Source organism: Hyperolius riggenbachi, chromosome 5, assembly GCF_040937935.1.
Source record: "Hyperolius riggenbachi isolate aHypRig1 chromosome 5, aHypRig1.pri, whole genome shotgun sequence".
NCBI lineage: Eukaryota > Metazoa > Chordata > Amphibia > Anura > Hyperoliidae > Hyperolius > Hyperolius riggenbachi.
Window position 1 is genome coordinate 246,648,309 of NC_090650.1, and position 22,735 is coordinate 246,671,043.

The 22,735-nt window shown below is 46.5% G+C and overlaps 1 protein-coding gene across 1 annotated transcript in view; it reads right to left on the minus strand.

Annotated features, from left to right (window-relative positions):
• Nucleotides 1-4,221: 4,221 nt before the first annotated feature.
• DROSHA (drosha ribonuclease III) overlaps nucleotides 4,222-22,735 on the minus strand; it is a 417,719-nt gene continuing 399,205 nt past the window's right edge. The window contains exons 30-32 of the mRNA XM_068236738.1: nucleotides 19,283-19,375; nucleotides 4,982-5,028; nucleotides 4,222-4,616 (exon numbers count right to left, since the gene is read on the minus strand). Coding sequence (XP_068092839.1) covers nucleotides 4,498-4,616; nucleotides 4,982-5,028; nucleotides 19,283-19,375 — 259 coding nt within the window. The 3' untranslated portion in view covers nucleotides 4,222-4,497. The remainder of the gene's footprint in view (nucleotides 4,617-4,981; nucleotides 5,029-19,282; nucleotides 19,376-22,735) is intronic.

The following is a 22,735-nucleotide window of genomic DNA, read 5'->3' on the forward strand; positions in this document are numbered from 1 at the left end:
CTATAGGAATACCTGGGTCTGGGTGGGTGGGTGGGCTATAGGAATACCTGGGTCTGGGTGGGTGGGCTATAGGAATACCTGGGTCTGGGTGGGTGGGCTATAGGAATACCTGGGTCTGGGTGGGTGGGCTGTAGGAATACCTGGGTCTGGGTGGGTGGGCTATAGGAATACCTGGGTCTGGGTGGGTGGGCTATAGGAATACCTGGGTCTGGGTGGGTGGGCTGTAGGATTACCTGGGTCTGGGTGGGTGGGTGGGCTATAGGATTACCTGGGTCTGGGTGGGCTGTAGGATTACCTGGGTCTGGGTGGGTGGGATGGAGGATTACCTGGGTCTGGGTGGGTGGAGGATTACATGGGTCTGGGTGGGCTATAGGATTACCTGGGTCTGAGTGGGTGGGTGGGCTATAGGATTACCTGGGTCTGGGTGGGTGGGCTATAGGATTACCTGGGTCTGGGTGGGTGGGCTATAGGAATACCTGGGTCTGGGTGGGTGGGCTATAGGAATACCTGGGTCTGGGTGGGTGGGCTATAGGAATACCTGGGTCTGGGTGGGCTATAGGAATACCTGGGTCTGGGTGGGTGGGTGGGCTATAGGAATACCTGGGTCTGGGTGGGTGGGTGGGCTATAGGAATACCTGGGTCTGGGTGGGTGGGTGGGCTATAGGAATACCTGGGTCTGGGTGGGTGGGCTATAGGAATACCTGGGTCTGGGTGGGTGGGCTATAGGAATACCTGGGTCTGGGTGGGTGGGCTATAGGAATACCTGGGTCTGGGTGGGCTATAGGAATACCTGGGTCTGGGTGGGTGGGTGGGCTATAGGAATACCTGGGTCTGGGTGGGTGGGTGGGCTATAGGAATACCTGGGTCTGGGTGGGTGGGTGGGCTATAGGAATACCTGGGTCTGGGTGGGTGGGTGGGCTATAGGAATACCTGGGTCTGGGTGGGTGGGCTATAGGAATACCTGGGTCTGGGTGGGTGGGCTATAGGAATACCTGGGTCTGGGTGGGTGGGCTGTAGGAACACCTGGGTCTGGGTGGGTGGGCTATAGGAATACCTGGGTCTGGGTGGGTGGGCTATAGGAATACCTGGGTCTGGGTGGGTGGGCTGTAGGATTACCTGGGTCTTCTATAGGATTACCTGGGTCTGGGTGGGCTGTAGGATTACCTGGGTCTGGGTGGGTGGGATGGAGGATTACCTGGGTCTGGGTGGGTGGAGGATTACATGGGTCTGGGTGGGCTATAGGATTACCTGGGTCTGAGTGGGTGGGTGGGCTATAGGATTACCTGGGTCTGGGTGGGTGGGCTATAGGATTACCTGGGTCTGGGTGGGTGGGCTATAGGAATACCTGGGTCTGGGTGGGTGGGCTATAGGAATACCTGGGTCTGGGTGGGTGGGCTATAGGAATACCTGGGTCTGGGTGGGCTATAGGAATACCTGGGTCTGGGTGGGTGGGTGGGCTATAGGAATACCTGGGTCTGGGTGGGTGGGTGGGCTATAGGAATACCTGGGTCTGGGTGGGTGGGTGGGCTATAGGAATACCTGGGTCTGGGTGGGTGGGCTATAGGAATACCTGGGTCTGGGTGGGTGGGCTATAGGAATATCTGGGTCTGGGTGGGTGGGCTGTAGGAATACCTGGGTCTGGGTGGGTGGGCTATAGGAATACCTGGGTCTGGGTGGGTGGGCTATAGGAATACCTGGGTCTGGGTGGGTGGGCTATAGGAATACCTGGGTCTGGGTGGGCTGTAGGAATACCTGGGTCTGGGTGGGCTGTAGGATTACCTGGGTCTGGGTGGGTGGGCTATAAGGATTACCTGGGTCTGGGTGGGCTGTAGGATTATCTGGGGGGGGCTGTAGAATTACCTGGGGGTGGGCTGTAGAATTACCTGGGGGGGCCTGTAGGATTACCTGGGAGGGGAAGCTGTAGGATTACCTGGGGGTGGGCTGTAGGATTACCTGGGGGGCGGGCTGTAGGATTACCTGGGGGGGGCTGTAGGATTACCTGGGGGGGGCTGTAGGATTACCTGGGGGGGGGGGGAAGCTGTAGGATTACCTGGGGGGCGGGCTGTAGGATTACCTGGGGGGCGGGCTGTAGGATTACCTGGGGGGTGGGCTGGTCGGTCTGGGAGGGTGAAAGATAAGATTACCTGGTCAGGAGGGTGGGTGGACTATTTGCCGAGGCTGGGAGGAGGGCCCGATCACTCCCTCACCTCGGCGGGCCCCCCTCCTGTTATGCGCGGCGCCGAGCGGGAGATACAGCTATTAGTCTCCGGGCTGCAGCAGACACTAGAGCTCCAGCCGCCTGTCCACTCCTGTCTCCTCCTCAGCAATACCGCTCTGCACGCACTGAATCAGGAAGTAGTGCAGAGCGGTATTGCCGAGGAGGAGACAGGAGTGGACAGGCGGCTGGAGCTCTAGTGTCTGCTGCAGTCCGGAGACTAATAGCTGTACCTCCCGCTCGGCGCCGCGCATAACAGGAGGGGGGCCCGCTGAGGTGAGGGAATGATAAGAGTCGGGCCCCCCGGGGATAAAAAAACTTAAAAAAACAACAAAACGCCTGCAATACCTAATGGGCCCCTCAAAAACGGAGCTTGAGGGGCCCCTGTGCGCTTGCACGGCCGTATGTCCGCCACTGTATCCAGCCATCTTCAGCATTAAATTCCAAGCTGATTCGCCGCATTCCCGCTGCAGAACAAGTGCCCTGAAATAGCCCAGCAAAGTTCTATGACTTTTCAAGTCGCATATTTTTCTGCCTGAGAGAGGCAGAGCTGTGCATTGTAACTCTGCCTACGCCTGAGAGGGGCAGGAAGAGGCGGAGATTGAGTGGAGAAGAGGCAGAGCTACTGCGCACAGCCAGAAAGCAAAATCCTGGAAAGCATGGAACTTTTCTAGGCTATTTCTGGGACATAAATCATTTGTTCTGCCGCGGGAATGCGGTGAATCGACTTAGAATTTAATGTTGAAGACGGCTGGATACAACAGTGATCTAAGTGCATTATTTCCCTCCTCATACCTCCCAACAAAAGCAGTTCTGTTGTGCGCCACCCATCAACCCTACTCTCCATAGCAACAGATGTGTTGCTCTGCCACAGCTGAGCAAGACATTTCTACAGCTCTAGTCTTCCGAACTGCTTGATTATTCTAGTGTAATCTGATTGCACTGTGTGTATACAATAGATATAAGAAAATACTGCAGCCAGCACTTACCATTAGAGATACAGAAGTTACCTAACTTGCATGCACAGGAATGCATTGCAATAAGACACCATTTAAATGTGTGGAAAATAATTGCTACTTTGGTTATCTCTCCAACCTTGACAAGCACATATTCTATTCATTTTCAGTGGAAAAATTCCAGTCACTAAAGATGTGTACAAACAGTAATCGGCTGGTCGCTTATGCCAAGAATGTAAGGGGCATACAGCCTCCCAGTGTGTTGTATTGTTCCCCTTCCCATGACCAAAGCATACAAACACCTTAAAAAAATAATAAATTCAAAGTAAATACGCCATGAAGCTGTCAGCACAGTCTGTAAGTTATAATAGACTAGCAAAAATAGATGTTTAAAAACTGACCTTTTGTGCCAGAATATACAGGTTTGGTTGTTTAACAACGCCGCTCCTAAAAAACTACCACAGCAGTTTTCTGCCATTGCAAAGGTTTCTAAGAGATTATGCCACAGAAGAGTGGCATAAGATCTGGTATGTGCTACAGAGTCAGCCAGTCAATGAAAGAGAAAGTGAGAAGAGAGTGTAGTGCTAACTACAGTATTCACAGTGACAGACATACAATGGTGCATACTGTCCGGAGCTGCCGCAGTGCTTCTCTCCTGTTTAATACAAAATTACCTGTTCCTGCAATGAGTAAAAAAGAATCAACGGCCATATTACGGTAAGTGTCATTCTATTTTTTTCTTTATCTTTAAGCAGGTTAATTTTGCTGTATAAGTACTGTAGTTTCAAAGTGGAGGAGACTATTATTACAAACATCTGCCTTCCACGGGTTTAAATTAAGTGACATTAGAAATGATATCCTGTGCTGCTTCTTTGCATAGTAACAACCCCTAAACTGTTACCCATCACTGCTCTGTTTTAGGGTAGGTGTAAAAATCCCAAATCCTGTTGCCATATAACATATGGTATTACTATCGACAATAGAAACCAGAGCTACTGTTATTTATGTAAATCAGTAAAAGAGACAGTCTTTATGTTAAAAAGAGAAAAATTATCACTTTCAGTTTTGACATTTTAATAAAATCTGTAAAACTAAATGTTCCAAAGAAAAACAGCAAAATAACATATAAAATACTGTAAAACATTAACACATAAAAGGAAAAGGAGCAAAGTAAAAGGAGAAAACACAACAACTCCCGATTCTGTCTGCTTTGTGTGCAAGGAGGCACAGCATGAGTTATCTGTAAACACTTGAACGCTGGCAGCATGATTCTGTGTGGCAGCTGCCCCTAGTGAGTTTGAATGGATCCTGTAAGAATGGCAGGCTTTATTTCCTCATGTCTTCTGCATTCTCTTGTTGCTCCTTCTCCAACCTCATTTCTTTCAATTCCTGCCTGTACTTCCGTTCGATAAAGCGCTTCTGATGAGCCATCTGGGGGAAGTTATCTGGGGAAAGGAAAACAATAACATCACCTATGCTATGTCTTCTATAAATTACTCTGGAGTGTCTGAAACGGCAAACAGAAACTATACCAATGCTCAGACCCCTTGCAAGAAACCTCCCTTAGAAATACAGACGTGCTTTTAATTTTATATTCGCAATTGTCACAGCTAATCTGAATGCACTGTGCAGCTATCGGTCACAAAGATTTTAAAAAACCACACTTGTGTCTTATTTGGTCATGCTAAACAAAGATCCTGCCAAAGTCAATACATCGTCAGAGATTAAGCTCCTTCAAACATGCTCCGAGTGAGCACCGTAAGGCTTCAACTGCACTAAAGAATCACACAAAAGACAAAAATAATCTTACATTTCTCCAAGGCGTCCATAGCAGCTTGCATCTCAGCCTGCTGAATGCTGAAAGAGAAAAAAAAACCTCCAATTAACCTAATTACCTCCATCAGTTTTAAGTGGGCTTTTAAATCCTTTTAAGCGGCAATAAGATGAGAAAATGAGTAAGAGATATGCAATTCTTCTTGAGGGTCTTGAAAATACAAACGAAAAACTTCCAATGTTTTAAAGATAGTTTTAGGTTTCAGAGCCATTGGCAATCCTATAACGTCTTTTGAACTATTCATGATATTTTCAGCATTTTCCAAACTTTGTCTAAAAACAGAGTTACTAGCTTTAATTGTTTTTGAGCCTGAATAGCTGTATCAGTCCCAGAGTGCCAGGAAGATTCAGCACATTAGTGGAATAATTTTGTAAAAAGCACACCTGTGTTAAGCATCTAATCTTTCCTTCATAAAGTAGTCACATGAATGCTTTCATCCGTTATTGGTGGCAGCCAGCTCTATTAAAAAAATCGAATTTCACCTTCCTCACACACCCTGCTCAGTGTAAAATAGGCAGGGCAGTATTTATATCACCTTCCTCACACACTCTGCTTAGTGTAACATAGGCAGGCTGGTCAGTCTTTGTATCACCTTCCTCACACACTCTGCTTGCTGTAACATAGGCTGGGCAGTCTATATATCACCTTCGTCACACACTCTGCTCAGTGTAACATAGGCAGGGCCAGGGGCGCCTCTAGCCATTTTGTCACTCCAGGCGAGAAAACCTGTGGCACCCCCCCATTAAAATAATCGTAATGCAGCAGTGTTTCACTAGAAAATAATCCTAATGCGGCAATCTTTCACCAGAAAATAATTGTAATGCAGCAGCGTTTCACCAGAAAATAATCGTAATTCGGCAATCTTTCACCAGAAAATAATCATAATGCAGCAGCGTTTCACCAGAAAATACATGTAATGTGGGCAGCGTTTCACCAGAAAATACACGTAATTGGGCAGCGTTTCACCAGAAAATACACATAGACAGGGCTCCTCTCCCCCCCTTCCCATTAGTTTCCCCTTAATAGCCCTGATACCTGCATGCACCTATAAGAAAAAAAAACATTTACTCACCTGCAGAAGACTCATCTCCTAGCCTCCTTCTGGCGCGAAGCAGCTCCCCCAATGATCTTAGTGCTGCAGCTCCAGCTGCAAAACTCCCACGCTGACAGACAGAGCAGGGCTATGGGAAAATTGTGCCCTAAGCCCTGCACTGGAGACACAAACAATCTCCAGTGCAGGGGTTCAGACGTCATTTTCCCGTAGCCCTGCACTGCCTGCCAGAACCCACAGACTAAGACGCTAAGTAGTTGCAGCAGAAGCAAGTAATAGAACACCCACGGGGCAGAGCTTAGTTTAGGGGCAGGGTTTAATTTGGGGGTGGGACTTAATACAGCAACATGGCGCCCCCCAGGACCAATGGCACTCCAGGCAATGGCCTGTACTGCCTATGCCTAGAGGCGCCCCTGGGCAGGGCAGTCTTTATATCACCTTCCTCACACACTCTGCTTGCTGTAACATAGGCTGGGCAGTCTATATATCACCTTCCTCACACACCCTGCTCAGTGTAACATAGGCTGGGCAGTATTTATATCACCTTCCTCACACACTTTGCTTGGTGTACCATAGGCTGGGCAGTCTATATATCACCTTCCTCACACACCCTGTTCAGGGTAACATAGGCTGGGCAGTATTTATATCACCTTCCTCACACACTTTGCTTGGTGTAACATAGGCTGGGCAGTCTTTGGGCCTGATTCACAAAGCGGTGATAACTCAGTTATCACGCCTAAAAGAGTTTAGGCATGATAATCTTTGCACTAGCAGAGCTATCACCGCTTTGTGCTGCTGATCACGCGAAGCTCCCGTGCGCAAAGTTTTGCGTGCGCAAACGCTCAGGCGCGCGTGCAAAGTCCCATAGGGCTTTGCGCGCGGGAGCTTCATGCGAGTTGCTTCAGATCACGCCTAAACTAAGTTTAGGCGTGATAAAGGGCTTTTCACGGGCGTGCAAAGTGTTTGCACCGTTTTGTGAATCAGGCCCTTTATGTCACCTTCCTCACACACTCTGCTCAGTGTAACATAGGCTGGGCAGTATTTATATCACCTTCCTCACACACTCTGCTCAGTGTAACATAGGCCGGGCAGTATTTATATCACCTTCCTCACACACTCTGCTCAGTGTAACATAGGCTGGGCAGTAGTTATATCACCTTCCTCACACACACTGCTCAGAGTAAGATTCAGAACCTTGCTATGAGCAGGGCTGCTCATCAGGATTCCGGATATCCAGGTGACCCAGATATCCGAACTTTTTTACGCTATCCTTTTCGGATTCCGGATTTTTTTAAGAATCCGGCTAGCTATCTGCGGATATTGCAGGTATCCGGATCCGAAATACTGTAACTAAGGAGATGACTTCCTGGAGCCAATCAGAGGGCTCCCAGCAGAAGCCCTAGCAACCAATCACAGAGGGGAACCTTGGCCAGCCCCACCTGACCTCATTGAGCCAATCAGAGGGCTCCCAGCCTAAACCCTGGCACCCAATCACAGAAAGGAACACTGGCCAGCCCCCCTATATAATAAAGAGGGCTGCCATGATGAGACATATCGTCTTAGCTTGCTGAATGCTCACTAAGAAACATGCTCCAGTGCTGGTGGCCTAGAAAGGGCTGTACAGAGTTATAAACTTAAAGCTGTTAAGTGATTAACACCTTCACTACTATCACTACACTATTGTTAAATTGTTAATTAGCTTGATTGATGTCATAGTGTGACAGTCAGAGTGTGTGCTCCAGTGCTGCTGGGCCAAGGGCTGTTCACAGTGATAAGCTGTTTAGTGATTAACCTTCACTATCACTACACTATTGTTAAATCATTAATTAGCTTGATGTCAGTGTGACAATCAGAGTGTGTGCTGCAGGCAGCTGCTATGTGTCTGTGTGTGAGCTGTGCACAGACCAGGCCAGCTGCTGCCTGCTGGTCAGCTATTAGCCTTAGGTATAGGTTAGGGATTAAGGGATAGGATTACAGTGTTATTGAGTAGTTAGTACTGTAGTACTGCAGTCAGTGTGCTAGTAGTTAGAGTAGTTGTACTACTGTGTTAGCTTTCTACAGAATTGCTGTGCTGTGAGCAGTGCCACTGTGACAGTTACTGTGCACTAGTGTCTTCTCCACTGCTGTCTGACTGTCACTTGCCACGTGTCACTTGCCAAGTGTCACGGATTTTAAGTCCTCACATCATCAATTAGTGTTCCCCTTTACAAAATAATGATGCTACATGCCTCATATACCCTAAAAAAAACACTTTTAAAACAATTTAAAGGCTACTTCCGTTTTTTCTATCCAGATATCCGAATTTGCCCTGATATCCCGGATACTAGGGTCGGATATCCGATTCGGATTGGAAAATTTTGAACTCAGATATCCGACCCGGATCGGATATCTGGGTATCCGAATCCGGGTCAATACGGATTTTGAAAAGGGGTATCCGAGCAGCACTAGCTATGAGTACCAATTTCCTTCACACACCAATATGCAATTCTAATGATGTGGTCTCTGTATACCTCTTAAATTGAGTTTCCATGAAACTAAAAATGTTTAAAAATAAAACCAAATGCTTCATAGAACAGATTTTACACCATTTTCAAGTGTTTAACCATAATGGAGACAGGTTAAAATAGGAACCTAGGACAGTGTGAACAGCCCACTTTTTGAATTGCTAATAGGTAACTTTTAGAGAAGATTACCATTAGAAATCACATTCCGCAGAGGAAAAAAAAAATGCAATTTTTTTACTTTTTGTAATTTGCTATGTGGTCTTATGTGTGTTTGCTAGCCCTATTCAGCTATTGTATATTGAACGACACTTAACACATATTTGCAAGTCGCCAAAATCAGTGTGTGATGGTGAAAAACGCATGCTGCGATTTACATTTTAACAATGGTGTCCTTACGATTGGGAAAACGTGTGATTGAGAATCCAGCTCAAAGTGCTTCATATGGAAACAAGCCCTAATTAATAATATCACTGGAATAATAAACACAATGAACAAACAGTGTATAGTTTTGGGAAAACTATTAAGACAGATTTTAAAAACAAATGTGTGCAGTTTTGCTTGATCTAGGGTGTATTTCTGTAGGATAATACTATTTCTGACCAAAAATCCCACACAAAATCTAAGGAGAGATATCAGCTCACAGATTTCACAGCATTAACACACTGCAAGGGTTGTAAAAAGAAGCATATTGCAAGTCTCTAACACTGGGGGAAAAAAAAAACTTTATTCAAACAGTCTCCCTTGCAAAATGTGTTTCTGAACTTTTGTTTTTCTATCTACAGAAGTTTCCTGGATCAAACTGTAAGACTTATATTCTCCCTCTTTTTTGAGCCATAGCTTGGCTATTCTGTCTGTATTCTGCCGTCTGTGTAACAGTTGATCCGAAATTCCCTCACTTGTGTGATCCAGCATCAGGAAACATAACATCAGAACAAAATAAGAGGGAGAAAACGTCCAAACTATTACAATAGGAACCCTATTTTCTTGAACAGTGTAGGCATTGGTTCTGTAAAATTCCTATTTCCTCACAGATAAACTGAATATTCATATGTATTTAACCACTTGCCGACCGCCTTAAGCCAGCGGTGGCGGCCGTGGTTATGCGGCGATCGCGTCATTCGTGACGCGATCAGCCGCCGGTGACTGGCTCCGCCCCCTCGTTCGGAAGCGCCGGCGGGTTACTAGCACCCGGATCGCAGCACGCAATATGTATAATAGGCTTTGTAATGTATACAAAGCCTATTATATAGGCTGCCTCCTGCCCTGGTTGTCCCAGTGTCCGAGGGACCACCAGGGCAGGCTGCAGCCACCCTAGTCTGCACCCAAGCACACTGATTTACCCCCCCCTTCTGCCCCCTGATCGCCCACAGTACCCCTCAGACCCCCCCCCCCCTCCAGACCACTGTTTGCACCCAGTCACCCCCCTAATCGCCCATCAATCAATCCCTGTCACTATCTGTCAACGCTATTTTTTTTAACCCTAAACTGCCCCCTGCTCCCTCCTGATCACCCCCCCACCCCTCAGATTCTCCACAGACCCCCCCTCCCCTGTGTACTGTATGCCTCTATCCTCCCTGTAATAACCCACTGATCACCTGTCAATCACCCATCAATCACCCCCTGTCACTGCCACCCATCAATCAGCCCCTAACCTGCCCCTTGCGGGCAATCTAATCACCCACCCACACCAATAGATCACCCGCAGATCCGAAGTCCGATCACATCCCAAGTGCATTGTTTACATCTGTTCTCTACCCTAAACACCCACTAGTTACCCATCAATCATCCCCTATCACCACCTGTCACTGTTACCCATCAGATTAGACCCTAACCTTCCCCTTGCGGGCACCCAATCAACCGCCCACACGCTCAGATTGCCCTCAGACCCCCCCTTATCAATTCGCCAGTGCATTATTTACATCTGTTCTTCCCTGTAATGGCCCATACTCACGAGGGACTTTTGTCGCCTCAACACGCGGCGCGCGCGTGTTGCGGCGACAGGTCGCCCGTGAGTATGGGCCGTCGCACGCCCGCGCGCCCCCGAACTGTCGCCCGTCGCTATGTCGCCATGCGATTGAAACTTTCAATCGCATGGCGACAGTCGCCGCTGCCCCCCCGCCGCAACTGTCGCTAGTCCGCGTGAGTACGCGGACTAGCGACAGCAACCTCCATTGAGGTTCACAGACCTTCCGGCGGGGGGAGGAGGAACGTCAGCGACAGCTTCCGCCTTGCCGCTGGTCCCTCTTCCGCATGTGTACGCGGAGGGACCTGGCGAGAAGCTGTCGCCGGCCTGTCGCCCACACGCTCACGTGTGCTGGCGACAGGCGAGTTTTGCAGCCCGTGAGTACGGGCCTTAATAACCCACTGATCACCTGTCAATAACCTGTCAATCACCCCCTGTCACTGCCACCCATCAATCAGCCCCTAACCTGCCCCTTGCGGGCAATCTGATCACCCACCCACACCAATAGATCGCCCGCAGATCCGACGTCAGATCACCTCCCAAGTGCATTGTTTACATCTGTTCTCTACCCTAAACACCCACTAATTACCCATCAATCACCCCCATAACCACCTGTCACTGTTACCCATCAGATTAGACCCTAATCTGCCCCTTGCGGGCACCCAATCACCTGCCCACACACTCAGATTGCCCTCAGACCCCCCCTTATCAATTCGCCAGTGCATTATTTACATCTGTTCTTCCCTGTAATAACCCACTGATCACCTGTTAATCACCCATCAATCACCCCCTGTCACTGCCACCCATCAATCACCCCCTGTCGCTGCCACCCATCAATCAGCCCCTAACCTGCCCCTTGCGGGCAATCTGATCACCCACCCACACCATCAGATCGCCTGCAGACCCGCCATCAGATCACCTCCCAAGTGCATTGTTTACATCTGTTCTCTCCTCTAAACACCCACTAATTACCCATCAATCACCCATTAATCACCCCCTGTCACTGCTACCCATCAGATTAGACCCCCATCTGCCCCTAGGGCACTCAATCACCCACCCACACCCTCAGAACAACCTCAGACCCCCCAGACCTCCCCCCCCCCCTGTGTACTGTATACATCTATTCTCCCCTGTAATCCCCTGTCATTCACCCGTCAATCACCCATCAATCACCAGTCAATCACCACCTGTCACTGCCACTTATCAGATCAGACCCTAACCTGCCTCTTACGGGCATCTGATCACCCTCCCACACCATCAGATTGCCCCAGACCTACCCTCAGATCACCTCCAAAGTGCATTGTTTACATCCGTTCTGCCATCTAATCACCCACTGATCACCCATCAATCACCCCCTGTCACTGATACCCATCAGATTAGACCCCTATCTGCCCCTAGGGCACCCAATCACCCGCCCACACCCTCAGAACGCCCTCAGACCCCAGCCCTGATCATCTTGCCAGTGCATTGCTTGCATCTATTTCCCCCCTTTAATCACACCTTGAGACACCCATCAATCACCTCCTGTCACCACCTGTCACCCCCTAGCACACCTACCCATCAGATCAGGCCCTAATTTGCCTCGTGTGGGCTCCTGATCACTCGGCCAAACCCTCAGATCCTCCTCAGACCCCCTTCCGATCACCTCCCCAGTGCATTGATTGCATCTATTTTCCCCTCTAACCACCCCCTGAGACACCCATCAATCACCTCCTGTCACCCCCCTAGCACTCCTATCCATCAGATCAGGCCCAATACAACCTGTCATCTAAGAGGCCACCCTGCTTATGACCGGTTCCACAAAATTTGCCCCCTCATAGACCACCTGTCATCAAAATTTGCAGATGCTTATACCCCTGAACAGTCATTTTGAGAAATTTGGTTTCCAGACTACTCACGGTTTTGGGCCCGTAAAATGCCAGGGCAGTATAGGAACCCCACAAGTGACCCCATTTTAGAAAAAAGACACCCCAAGATATTCTGTTAGGTGTATGACGAGTTCATAGAAGATTTTATTTTTTTGTCAGAAGTTAGCGGAAATTGATTTTTATTGTTTTTTTCACAAAGTGTCATTTTTCACTAACTTGTGACAAAAAATAAAATCTTCTATGAACTCACCATATACCTAACGGAATACCTTGGGGTGTCTTATTTCTAAAATGGGGTCACTTGTGGGGTTCCTATACTGCCCTGGCATTTTAGGGGCCCTAAACCGTGAGGAGTAGTCTAGAAAACAAATGCCTCAAAATTACCTGTGAATAGGACGTTAGGCCCCTTAGCGCACCTAGGCTGCAAAAAAGTGTCACACATGTGGTATCGCCGTACTCAGGAGATGTAGTATAATGTGTTTTGTGGTGTATTTTTACACATACCCATGCTGGGTGGGAGAAATCTCTCTGTAAACGGACAATTGTGTGTAAAAAAAATCAAAAATGTGTCATTTACAGAGATATTTCTCCCACCCAGCATGGTTAAATGTAAAAATACACCACAAAACACATTATACTACTTCTCCTGAGTATGGCGATACCACATGTGGGACACTTTTTTGCAGCCTAACTGTGCTAAGGGGCCCAAAGAGTACCTTTAGGATTTCACAGGTCATTTTGAGACCTTTGGGTTCAAGACTACTCCTCACGGTTTAGGGTCCCTAAAATGCCAGGGCAGTATAGGAACCCCACAAGTGACCCCATTTTAGAAAGAAGACACCCCAAGGTATTCTGTTAGGTGCATGATGAGTTCATAGAAGATTTTATTTTTTGTCACAAGTTAGCGGAAATTGATTTGTATTGTTTTTTTTTCCACAAAGTGTCATTTTCCGCTAACTTGTGACCAAAAAAAAAATCTTCTATGAACTCACCATACTCCTAACAGAATACCTTGGGGTGTCTTCTTTCTAAAATGGGGTCACTTGTGGGGTTCCTATACTGTCCTGGCATTTTAGGGGCCCTAAACCGTGATGAGTAGTCTAGAATCCAAATGCCTCAAAATGACCTGTGAATAGGACGTTAGGCCCCTTAGCGCACCTAGGTTGCAAAAAAGTGTCACACATGTGGTATCGCCGTACTCAGAAGAAGTAGTATAATGTGTTTTGGGGTGTATTTTTATACATACCCATGCTGGGTGGGAGAAATCTCTCTGTAAATGGACAAAGGTGTGTAAAACAAATCAAAAAATGTCATTTACAGAGCTATTTCTCCCACCCAGCATCTGTATGTGTAAAAATACACCACAAAACACATTATACTACTTCTCCTGAGTACGGCGGTAGCACATGTGTGGCACTTTTTTGCACCCTAAGTGCGCTAAGGGGCCCAAAGTCCAATGAGTACCTTTAGGATTTCACAGGTCATTTTGCGACATTTGGTTTCAAGACTACTCCTCACGGTTTAGGGCCCCTAAAATGCCAGGGCAGTATAGGAACCCCACAAATGACCCCATTTTAGAAAGAAGACACCCAAACGTATTCCGTTAGGAGTATGGTGAGTTCATAGAAGATTTTATTTTTTGTCACAAGTTAGCGGAAAATGACACTTTGTGAAAAAAAAACAATTAAAATCAATTTCCGCTAACTTGTGACAAAAAAAAAATCTTCTATGAACTCGTCATACTCCTAATGGAATACCTCGGGGTGTCTTCTTTCTAAAATGGGGTCATTTGTGGGGTTCCTATACTGCCCTGGCATTTTAGGGGCCCTAAACCGTGAGGAGTAGTCTTGAAACCAAATGTCGCAAAATGACCTGTGAAATCCTAAAGGTACTCATTGGACTTTGGACCCCTTAGCGCAGTTAGGGTGCAAAAAAGTGCCACACATGTGGTATCGCCGTACTCAGGAGAAGTAGTATAATGTGTTTTGTGGTGTATTTTTACACATACCCATGCTGAGTGGGAGAAATATCTCTGTAAATAGACAATTGTGTGTAAAAAAAAATAAAAAAAATGTCATTTACAGAGATATTTCTCCCACCCAGCATGGGTATGTGTAAAAATACACCCCAAAACACATTATACTACTTCTCCTGAGTATGGCAATACCACATGTGTGGCACTTTTTTGCAGCCTAAATGCTCTAAGGGGCCCAAAGTCCAATGAGCATCTTTAGGCTTTACAGGGGTGCTTACAATTAGGCACCCCCCAAAATGCCAGGACAGTGAACACACCCCACAAATGACCCCATTTTGGAAAGTAGACACTTCAAGGTATTCAGAGAGGAGCATAGTGAGTCCGTGGCAGATTTAATTTTTTTGTCGCAAGTTAGAAGAAATGGAAACTTTTTTTTTTGTCACAAAGTGTCATTTTCCGCTAACTTGTGACAAAAAATAAAATCTTCTATGAACTCACCATGCCTCTCACTGAATACTTTGGGATGTCTTCTTTCCAAAATGGGGTCATTTGGGGGTATTTATACTATCCTGGAATTTTAGCACCTCATGAAACATGACAGGTGGTTAGAAAAGTCAGAGATGTTTCAAAATGGGAAAATTCACTTTTGGCACCATAGTTTGTAAACGCTATAACTTTTACCCAATTCAATAAATAAACACTGAATGGTTGTTTTTTTTTTTTTTTATCAAAGACATGTAGCAGAATAACTTTCTCACTCAAATGTATAGGAAATTTTACATTATTTGAAAAATGTCAGCACAGAAAGTTAAAAAAGTCATTTTTTTTGACAAAATTCATGTCTTTTTTGATGAATATAATAAAAACTAAAACTCACAGCAGCAATCAAATAGCACCAAAAGAAAGCTGTATTAGTGACAAGAAAAGGAGGTAAAATTCATTTAGGTGGTAGGTTGTATGACCGAGCAATAAACCGTGAAAGCTGCAGTGGTCTAAATGGAAAAAAAGGCTCTGGTCCTTAAAGCGGATCCGAGATGAAAAACTAAATATAACAAGTGACTTGTCTATATATCTTATCTAAAGTTTAGATAGTTTACACAGCAAATCTATCTTCAAACAGCTTCCATAGTATATTAATATTTTTTCCTGTGATACAATGGGAGCAGACATGTTTTCTGCTTGTCACTATTACACAATTACACACACAGGCAAGCTTATCTGTATCTAGGCATGCTAATCTGCATATTCTGTGAAAACTCCACTCTTATCTCCTCCATTACACAGGCAACTGATCTGTATCTGCACTGCAGCTCTCAGATTGTGAAAACTCTGCCTCTGAAATCTATAGCTAGTAACACCTTTTTCACTTGCCCAGACTGAAATCCCACAATCCTTTGCAAGCGCCAAGGCACTCTGGAGAAGCTGTGGGTGTGGTTTGTTTAGTTTATAGGAAATTAGGGTATTAAAACAAAACAAAACAAGTATTTGGCTTGAGGAATGCCCTATAAACTATATGTAAGGAACACAATTATGCAAGGAGTAAAAGTTCATCTCGGATCCACTTTAAGGGGTGAAAAGACTGTGGTCCTCAAGTGGTTAATGCATTGCTATTTGAATAGGTGGAGGTGAGCTTTACAGAGTACCACAAATAATCTGAATCTCCAATCCAATATCACTATAACAGCAAACTTCTGCCTTATGCTGGGTACACACTATGAGATGTTCTGGCCTATTTACTGTCAGATCGATTATTTCCAACATGTCCGAGCATTTTCCGATCCTCTTCCTATTGAAGTTCACAGAAACCGATCGGAAATGCACGGAAATCGATCGGAATGCAAATTGGACATGTTGGAAATAATCGATCTGACAGTAAATCGGTCAGAAAATCTCATAGTATGTACCCAGCATTACTTCAGTAATTGTTTGTTCGAATATTTAATTGCATCATTATCCTAATTCTAAATTCTGTTAGGTTGGAAGAATCCCAGAAAGGCCGATATTTATATTGCCTGACTTATAGCTGCTACATTTTATCCCTGCTTACAACTGCAGCTATTGTCTTTTGTCCTGTATTTAAAGAGAACTCCAGGCACAACATAAGATTAATTGAAGAATCAACAGTATAATCAACATGCAGGCAAGTTTTAAGATTTTACAAATCAAGAAATAATAAAATATATTTTGGTCCCTAGCCGGTGAGGCGCTTTATATGCTGGCTTGTCTACCAGTGGTATACAATGATAAGTAGTGGACTGGCCACCTCTCAGTCAAATGGCATAAGAATAAATGAACAAAAACAGGGTGAGGGCTTTTATGCCCGTGAGTAATATTCAGATATGATAAAACATAACTTTTCATTACAATCTTGATTGGTGAACAGATATGACAGTTACAATAGAAGTCCATATGCCACCTAATGATGTCATAGATGGCCTAGAGCCATACAGACCATCTACTGTATGTTTTATAATATCTGAATATTACTTACAGGCCTAACAACCCTCACCCTGTTTTTTGCTCATTTATTGTACTGTCTATCTGTGGCCAGAAATCTCCACTTTGGTCTTGATTATCCAAAGCACATTGTTTTAGAAACCTTGTGGTTTGTTCAGATGCAGCTTTGCAAACAGAAGTCAGGCTTCCATATTATTTTTAGATAGAAGAGGCTTTCTTCTGTCAACCCTCCCAAACAATCCATATTCGTTCAGTTTTTTTTGTAAATATACTCTTATGAACTTTAATATTTGACATGCTAACTAGGTTCTGTAGATTCTGAGGTGTTCATCTAGGGTTTATTTATTTTTTTACAATGCTTTCTTATGCATTGCATGGTCTGACCTTGGGGAAAATTTGTTGGGATAACTAGACCTGGGAAAACTATCAATTATCTTAAATGTTTTCTATTAGTAAGTGATCTTTATGCACTGAAGAAAGACTTCAATTGGTTTGTAAATAGCTTTATTACCCTTCCTAGACTAATGGGCAGCAACATTGGTTTTTTCTGTGAGCATGGTTGATGTCTTTCCTCCTTGGCACAGTGCTAACACAAACCTCAATACTAAAGACCAGCAAACTGACAAAGCTTCTGCCTTTACTGAGGTGGTCACACTTGATCAAGTGTATCTGATTAGCAGCCAGTCTTTTACTTACCCTCTTAAAGGGATACTGTAGGGGGGTCAGGGGAAAATGAGTTGAACTTACCCGGGGCTTCTAATGGACCCCCGCAGACATCCTGTGGTGGCGCAGCCACTCACCGATGCTCCGGCCCCGCCTCCGGTTCACTTCTGGAATTTCAGACTTTAAAGTCTGAAAACCACTGCGCCTGCGTTGCCGTGTCCTCGATCCCGCTGATGTCACCAAGAGCGCACAGCGCAGGCCCAGCATGGTCTGTGTCTGTGCAGTACACTCCTGGTGACATCAGCGGGAGTGAGGACATGGCAACGCAGGCGCAGTGGTTTTCTGACTTTAAAGTCAGAAATTCCAGAAGTGAACTGGAGGCGGGGCCGGAGCATCGGTGAGTGGCTGCTCCAACACAGGATGTCTGCGGGGGACCATTAGAAGCCCCGGGTAAGTTCAACTCATTTTCCCCCGACCCCCCTACAGTATCCCTTTAATTCCTATGACAATTGTAAGGAGTACTACATTTTTTTCAAACTGCTTCTACATTTTTACTTAGCAGTAGAATATTGTACAGTGTTAGCCATAAGTAAAAGCAAGCAGTTTAGAATCAGGATGATACCATTTATTGGCTAACTTAAAAGAATAAGAATAAGCAAGCTTTCAGCTGTAAAGCCTTCATCGGGCTTCAATCCTTGCTTGCAAGCAAACAGGATTGAAGCCCGATGAAGGCTTTACAGCCGAAAGCTTGCTTATTCGTATTCTTTTAAATTAGCCAATAAATGGTATCATCCTAATTCTAAACTTCTTACATTTTTACTTAGTCTTTGTTAAATACTTAGATACAGCGTAGTATGAAATGTGTTGTGGTTCATCTGAGGTTGCATTTACATTATTTTATGACTTGCTAATAACGTAAATAAATAAATTACAGAGAGGGCACAACAGTCTCCTGTCCTCTCATTGGACTACTGAGTGGCAGGAAGTTTCCAGTATGATGGGACTGTCACCAGAAGGCACAGTAGCATCACTTCTCATTACAAGTATGCTTAGTTCTGCAAAAAAGACCCGGGCCTATTATAAACCAGCAGAGGCAAGTTGTAGCCAGCAGCTGCAATGAAGAAGTGATATGGGTCAAAGCATGAAGTGGCAATCTATTGCTGCTTTACAATTATTCACCTACATTTCATGTAATAGCTCTTCCCATGGCATTTCATAGAAAGTGCAGGTGTCTCCTTATCGCTCAAGCTATAGAAATTACAGTGGAACTCTCAATGTGTACATTATGGTTCTGTTTTTATCCATGCTAAAAGAAGCAACGAGACATAAAAAAAGAGTAAAGCAAAATGTGCAGAACCTTTATTAATAACATTCATTCCGGATGGTTAAAACAAATCTCTAACATAATTCAGTCACAGATGGGGAACAATAGGAGCTGTCAAAGAGCACAAGGAAAGGGGATGCAACATGGATTTTCTGTCAACCTTTCCGTCAAAGATGTCATGTTGCTTGAGAAATGTATATGGCTTTGCTCATATGGATGTAATGAACTGACAATACATGTATGATTTTGTTAATTACAGCTGACACTACAAGCAGAGGGGTATGTTATTGTGTTCGTCATAAGTAACCAAGCATAATAACTCAATATTGGTTTCTTCTTTGAAGTCACGGCAGGACAGGGCCAGGGATGGAAAATAACTTATTAATGTGTGTGGTGTGTATTGCTGGAGCCACTCAATTAGCAATCTTTTCAGCATCATCTATTAATCAAATGGAGAAAGCTTTTAAATTACCTTGGTCCTTTACCACAACCAATGCGCTCGCCTTTGAAGTACACAGCAACAGTATATGTTCTTGCATGGGAAGGTCCCACAGTCTGTAGGGTCCTGAAATGCAATAAAACATGTTCAATGCTCTGCTATCATAACAGATAGCCAAAAAGTGAATTGGATTGGGCCCTTCTGTCAAAGTTTCTCCTAGGAGATAATTGTTCATCTTCTGTTTAAAATAACTTTTTTTAGCACTCTTCAATTGAAAAAGTACCAAAAAGGAGGTGAAAAAGTACTATCAAAAATTATTCAGAGTATTTTCTTGCTTGTTGTTGAAAGGAATTTTATTGATAAGGTGTGAAAATATCGCCTAGGTGAAAAGTAGGAGAAAGAGGTGAACTGGATCGGGCCCAATGGGGTTTCATTAATAAAGGCAGCGTGTGAAGGCAAAGAGCTAAACTGTATTACTGTGATGTCACTACAGTGCATTCTGTTACAGCACTTGTTAAAGCAGATCAGAAGTACTGCTCAGGGCCGGATTTACCATAAGGCACTGTAGGCACGTGCCTACAGGCGCCTTATAGGACAGGGGCGGGTTCTAAATGTCCCCCTATTGATAGGAGAAGCTGGGAGTGCGACGTCACTTACCCCGCCCGCCCGCTTGCTCTCCCACTCGCTCGCTCTCCCGCTGGAGTCTCCCTCTGCAATCGGCAGCCGCCCAGCGAGTGTCCCTGACGGTCGCTGTATTCCTCTTGTATCTAATTGTATGCAGCAGCATAATGGCACTTCAGCTGCGAGCAGGGTGCGCAGCCATTGGGCAAGCCTGTGTGTCAACTCGCGGCAGCGCTCGCAATAATTATCATTAGATTCATGAATAATTATCGTGAGTGCTGCCACGAGTTGACACACATGCTTGCCCGATGCCTGCGCACCCTGCTCGCAGCAGAAGTGCGATTATGCTACTGAATACAATTAGACACGAGGAACACGCGGCCGTCAGGGACACTCACTGGGCGGCTGCCGATTGCAGAGGGAGACTCGAGCGGGCGGGCGGAATATGGCGGCTGCCATAAAAATAGCACTGTCTGCCTCTCCTTGAACCCCCACTTACTCTCTGCAGTGTTACACCCGTGGTCCCCCTACAGAGCCTGTTCTGCGATCGTGAGGCTACAGAGAGCAGACATGGCCCGAGCAGCCTAGCTGCAGTTGTCTTCTCCCTAGGCTCGGCAGGCTAGCAGCTCCAGTGATGGAAGCTTGTGGTAAGACTTTTTTCTGGATGCCTGGAAAGGGGGGGGGGACGGGGGACTCTGTACTTGTGTTTGTGGTGTGGGTTAATTGGGGAAGGGGGGGGGGGGGGGGTGTCCTGTCGCTGTTTGGTGGTGTGCACTTATTTTTTTCTTTGGGGGGGGGGGGGCTCTGCACTTGTTTGTGGTGTGGGTTTATTGAGGGGGTCATGTGGCTTTTTGGTTGTGTGGGATTATTTTTTTCTGTGAGGGGGGGCTTTGTACTTGTGTTTGTGGTGTGGGTTTATTGGGGGGGAGGGATGTCCTGTGGCTGTTTGGTAGTGGGGGGCTCTGTACTTATTTATTGGTGGGGCCAGTGTTGGTGGTATGGATTTATTTTTATTTTATTTTTTTTGGGGGGGGGGGGGGGGGGGGAGGTCTGTGCTTTTGTTAGTGGTGTGGGTTTATTGGGGAGGGGGACAGAAAGGTCTGTGCCTGTGTTGGTAATGTGGGTTTATGGGGGGGGGGGGCAGTGTTGGTGGTGTGGGTTTATTTTATTTTTTTTGGCAGAGGGGTCTGCGCCTCTGTTGATGGTGCGGGGTTTATTGGGGGAAGACAGAAGGGTCTGTGTCTGTGCTGGTGGTTTTGGGTTTGTTGGGGAGGGGGGTCTGTGGTGGTGTCGGTTTATTGGGGGGGTCTTGGTGTGTTGGTGGTGTGGATTTCTAGTGTAGTTAGACTTTCTAACTACAAGCGTTTGTACTTATGTGGGGCTTCCTCACCATCCTCCCAGGCTTGTCCGTTCCCATCTGGCCCGTTTAAAGCCGCGAATGGGCTTTAACCACTGCATATGAGAATCCCGGACGTGTGCGGTCATAGCCACGCATGCGCAATAGACCCAAACTATTGGGCTGGAGAGTGAAGGAACGGACAGGACCAGGAGAACACGAGGGAGCCCATGGCCTACGGAGGGCTGGAGGAAGCCCCAGGTAAGTATAAATGCTCATAGTTTGAAAGCCTCTGTTTAAAAAGGCAATATTTGGGGGGGATTGTGTAATTATTATTGTCCAGGCCGCAGTCTAGGCCAGGGGCTGCTTGGAAGAAGTGCCCTAGGGGAGAAGGGAGGGGAGGGGGTCCACAGGCAATGAGTAACAGGGACAGGAGTTCTTGTCTAGGCTGCAAGTGGACTTAACCTGCCTGGCGTTCTATTAAGATCGCCAGGGAGGCTGCGGGAGGGTTTTTTTTTTATAAAAAAAAAACTATTTCATGCAGCCAACTGAAAGTTGGCTGCATGAAAGCCCACTAGAGGGCGCTCCGGAGGCGTTCTTCCGATCACCTCCGGCGGCCAGAAGTAACACGGAAGGCCGCAACGTCCTGACGTCAGCCGCCTCCGATCCAGCCCTTAGCGCTGGCCGGAACTTTTTGTTCCGGCTACGCTGGGCTCAGGCGGCTGGGGGGACCCTCTTTCGCCGCTGCATGCGGCGGATCGCCGCACTGCAACGGCGATCAGGCAGCACACGCGGCTGGCAAAGTGCCGGCTGCGTGTGCTGCTTTTTATTTGAGCCAAATCAGCCCAGCAGGGCCTGAGCGGCAGGCTCCGGCGGTACTGGACGAGCTGAGCTCGTCCAGACCGCCCAGCAGGTTAATACAGGGTTCCTTGCAAAGGACGATTTCTTTTCTTGTCTTTACTTCTATCTGCATTACCTTGGGTGGGTTTATTTCAGAAAATGGGGTGTGGCTTGGGGTGTGGCCTGTGCTGAGGGGTGGAGTCTAGGGCGCCAGAACTTCTGTGCCTATAGGCTCCTGAGCTGTAAATCCGGCCCTGGTACTGCTGGAGGGGCATGGCTTCAACACCTTTGACCTGTGCCTGCATTAATACTGTGCCCATACTTATTTTGTTTCTGACAGTGATAGACTGCTTAACCACTTGCCGACCGCACACTCATGCCGTGCGGCGGCAAAGTGGTAGCTGGAGGACCAGCGACGCACATCTGCGTCACCAGGTGCCTCCCTAATTAATCAGGAAAGGCCGCTTCCTGTTAAATCATAAAGCGGGTCTCCGTGAATAGCCTGCGAGCTGCTAATCGCGGCTCGCAGACTAAATGTAAACGTAGGAGACATTTGTCTCCTTTGTTTACATTGAACGCAGCAGCGCCGTAAGACAGATCGGCGATCCCCGGCCAATCAGCGGCCGGGGATCGCCGCCATGTGACAGATGACAGCCTGTCACAGGCTGCACAGGACGGATAGCGTCCTG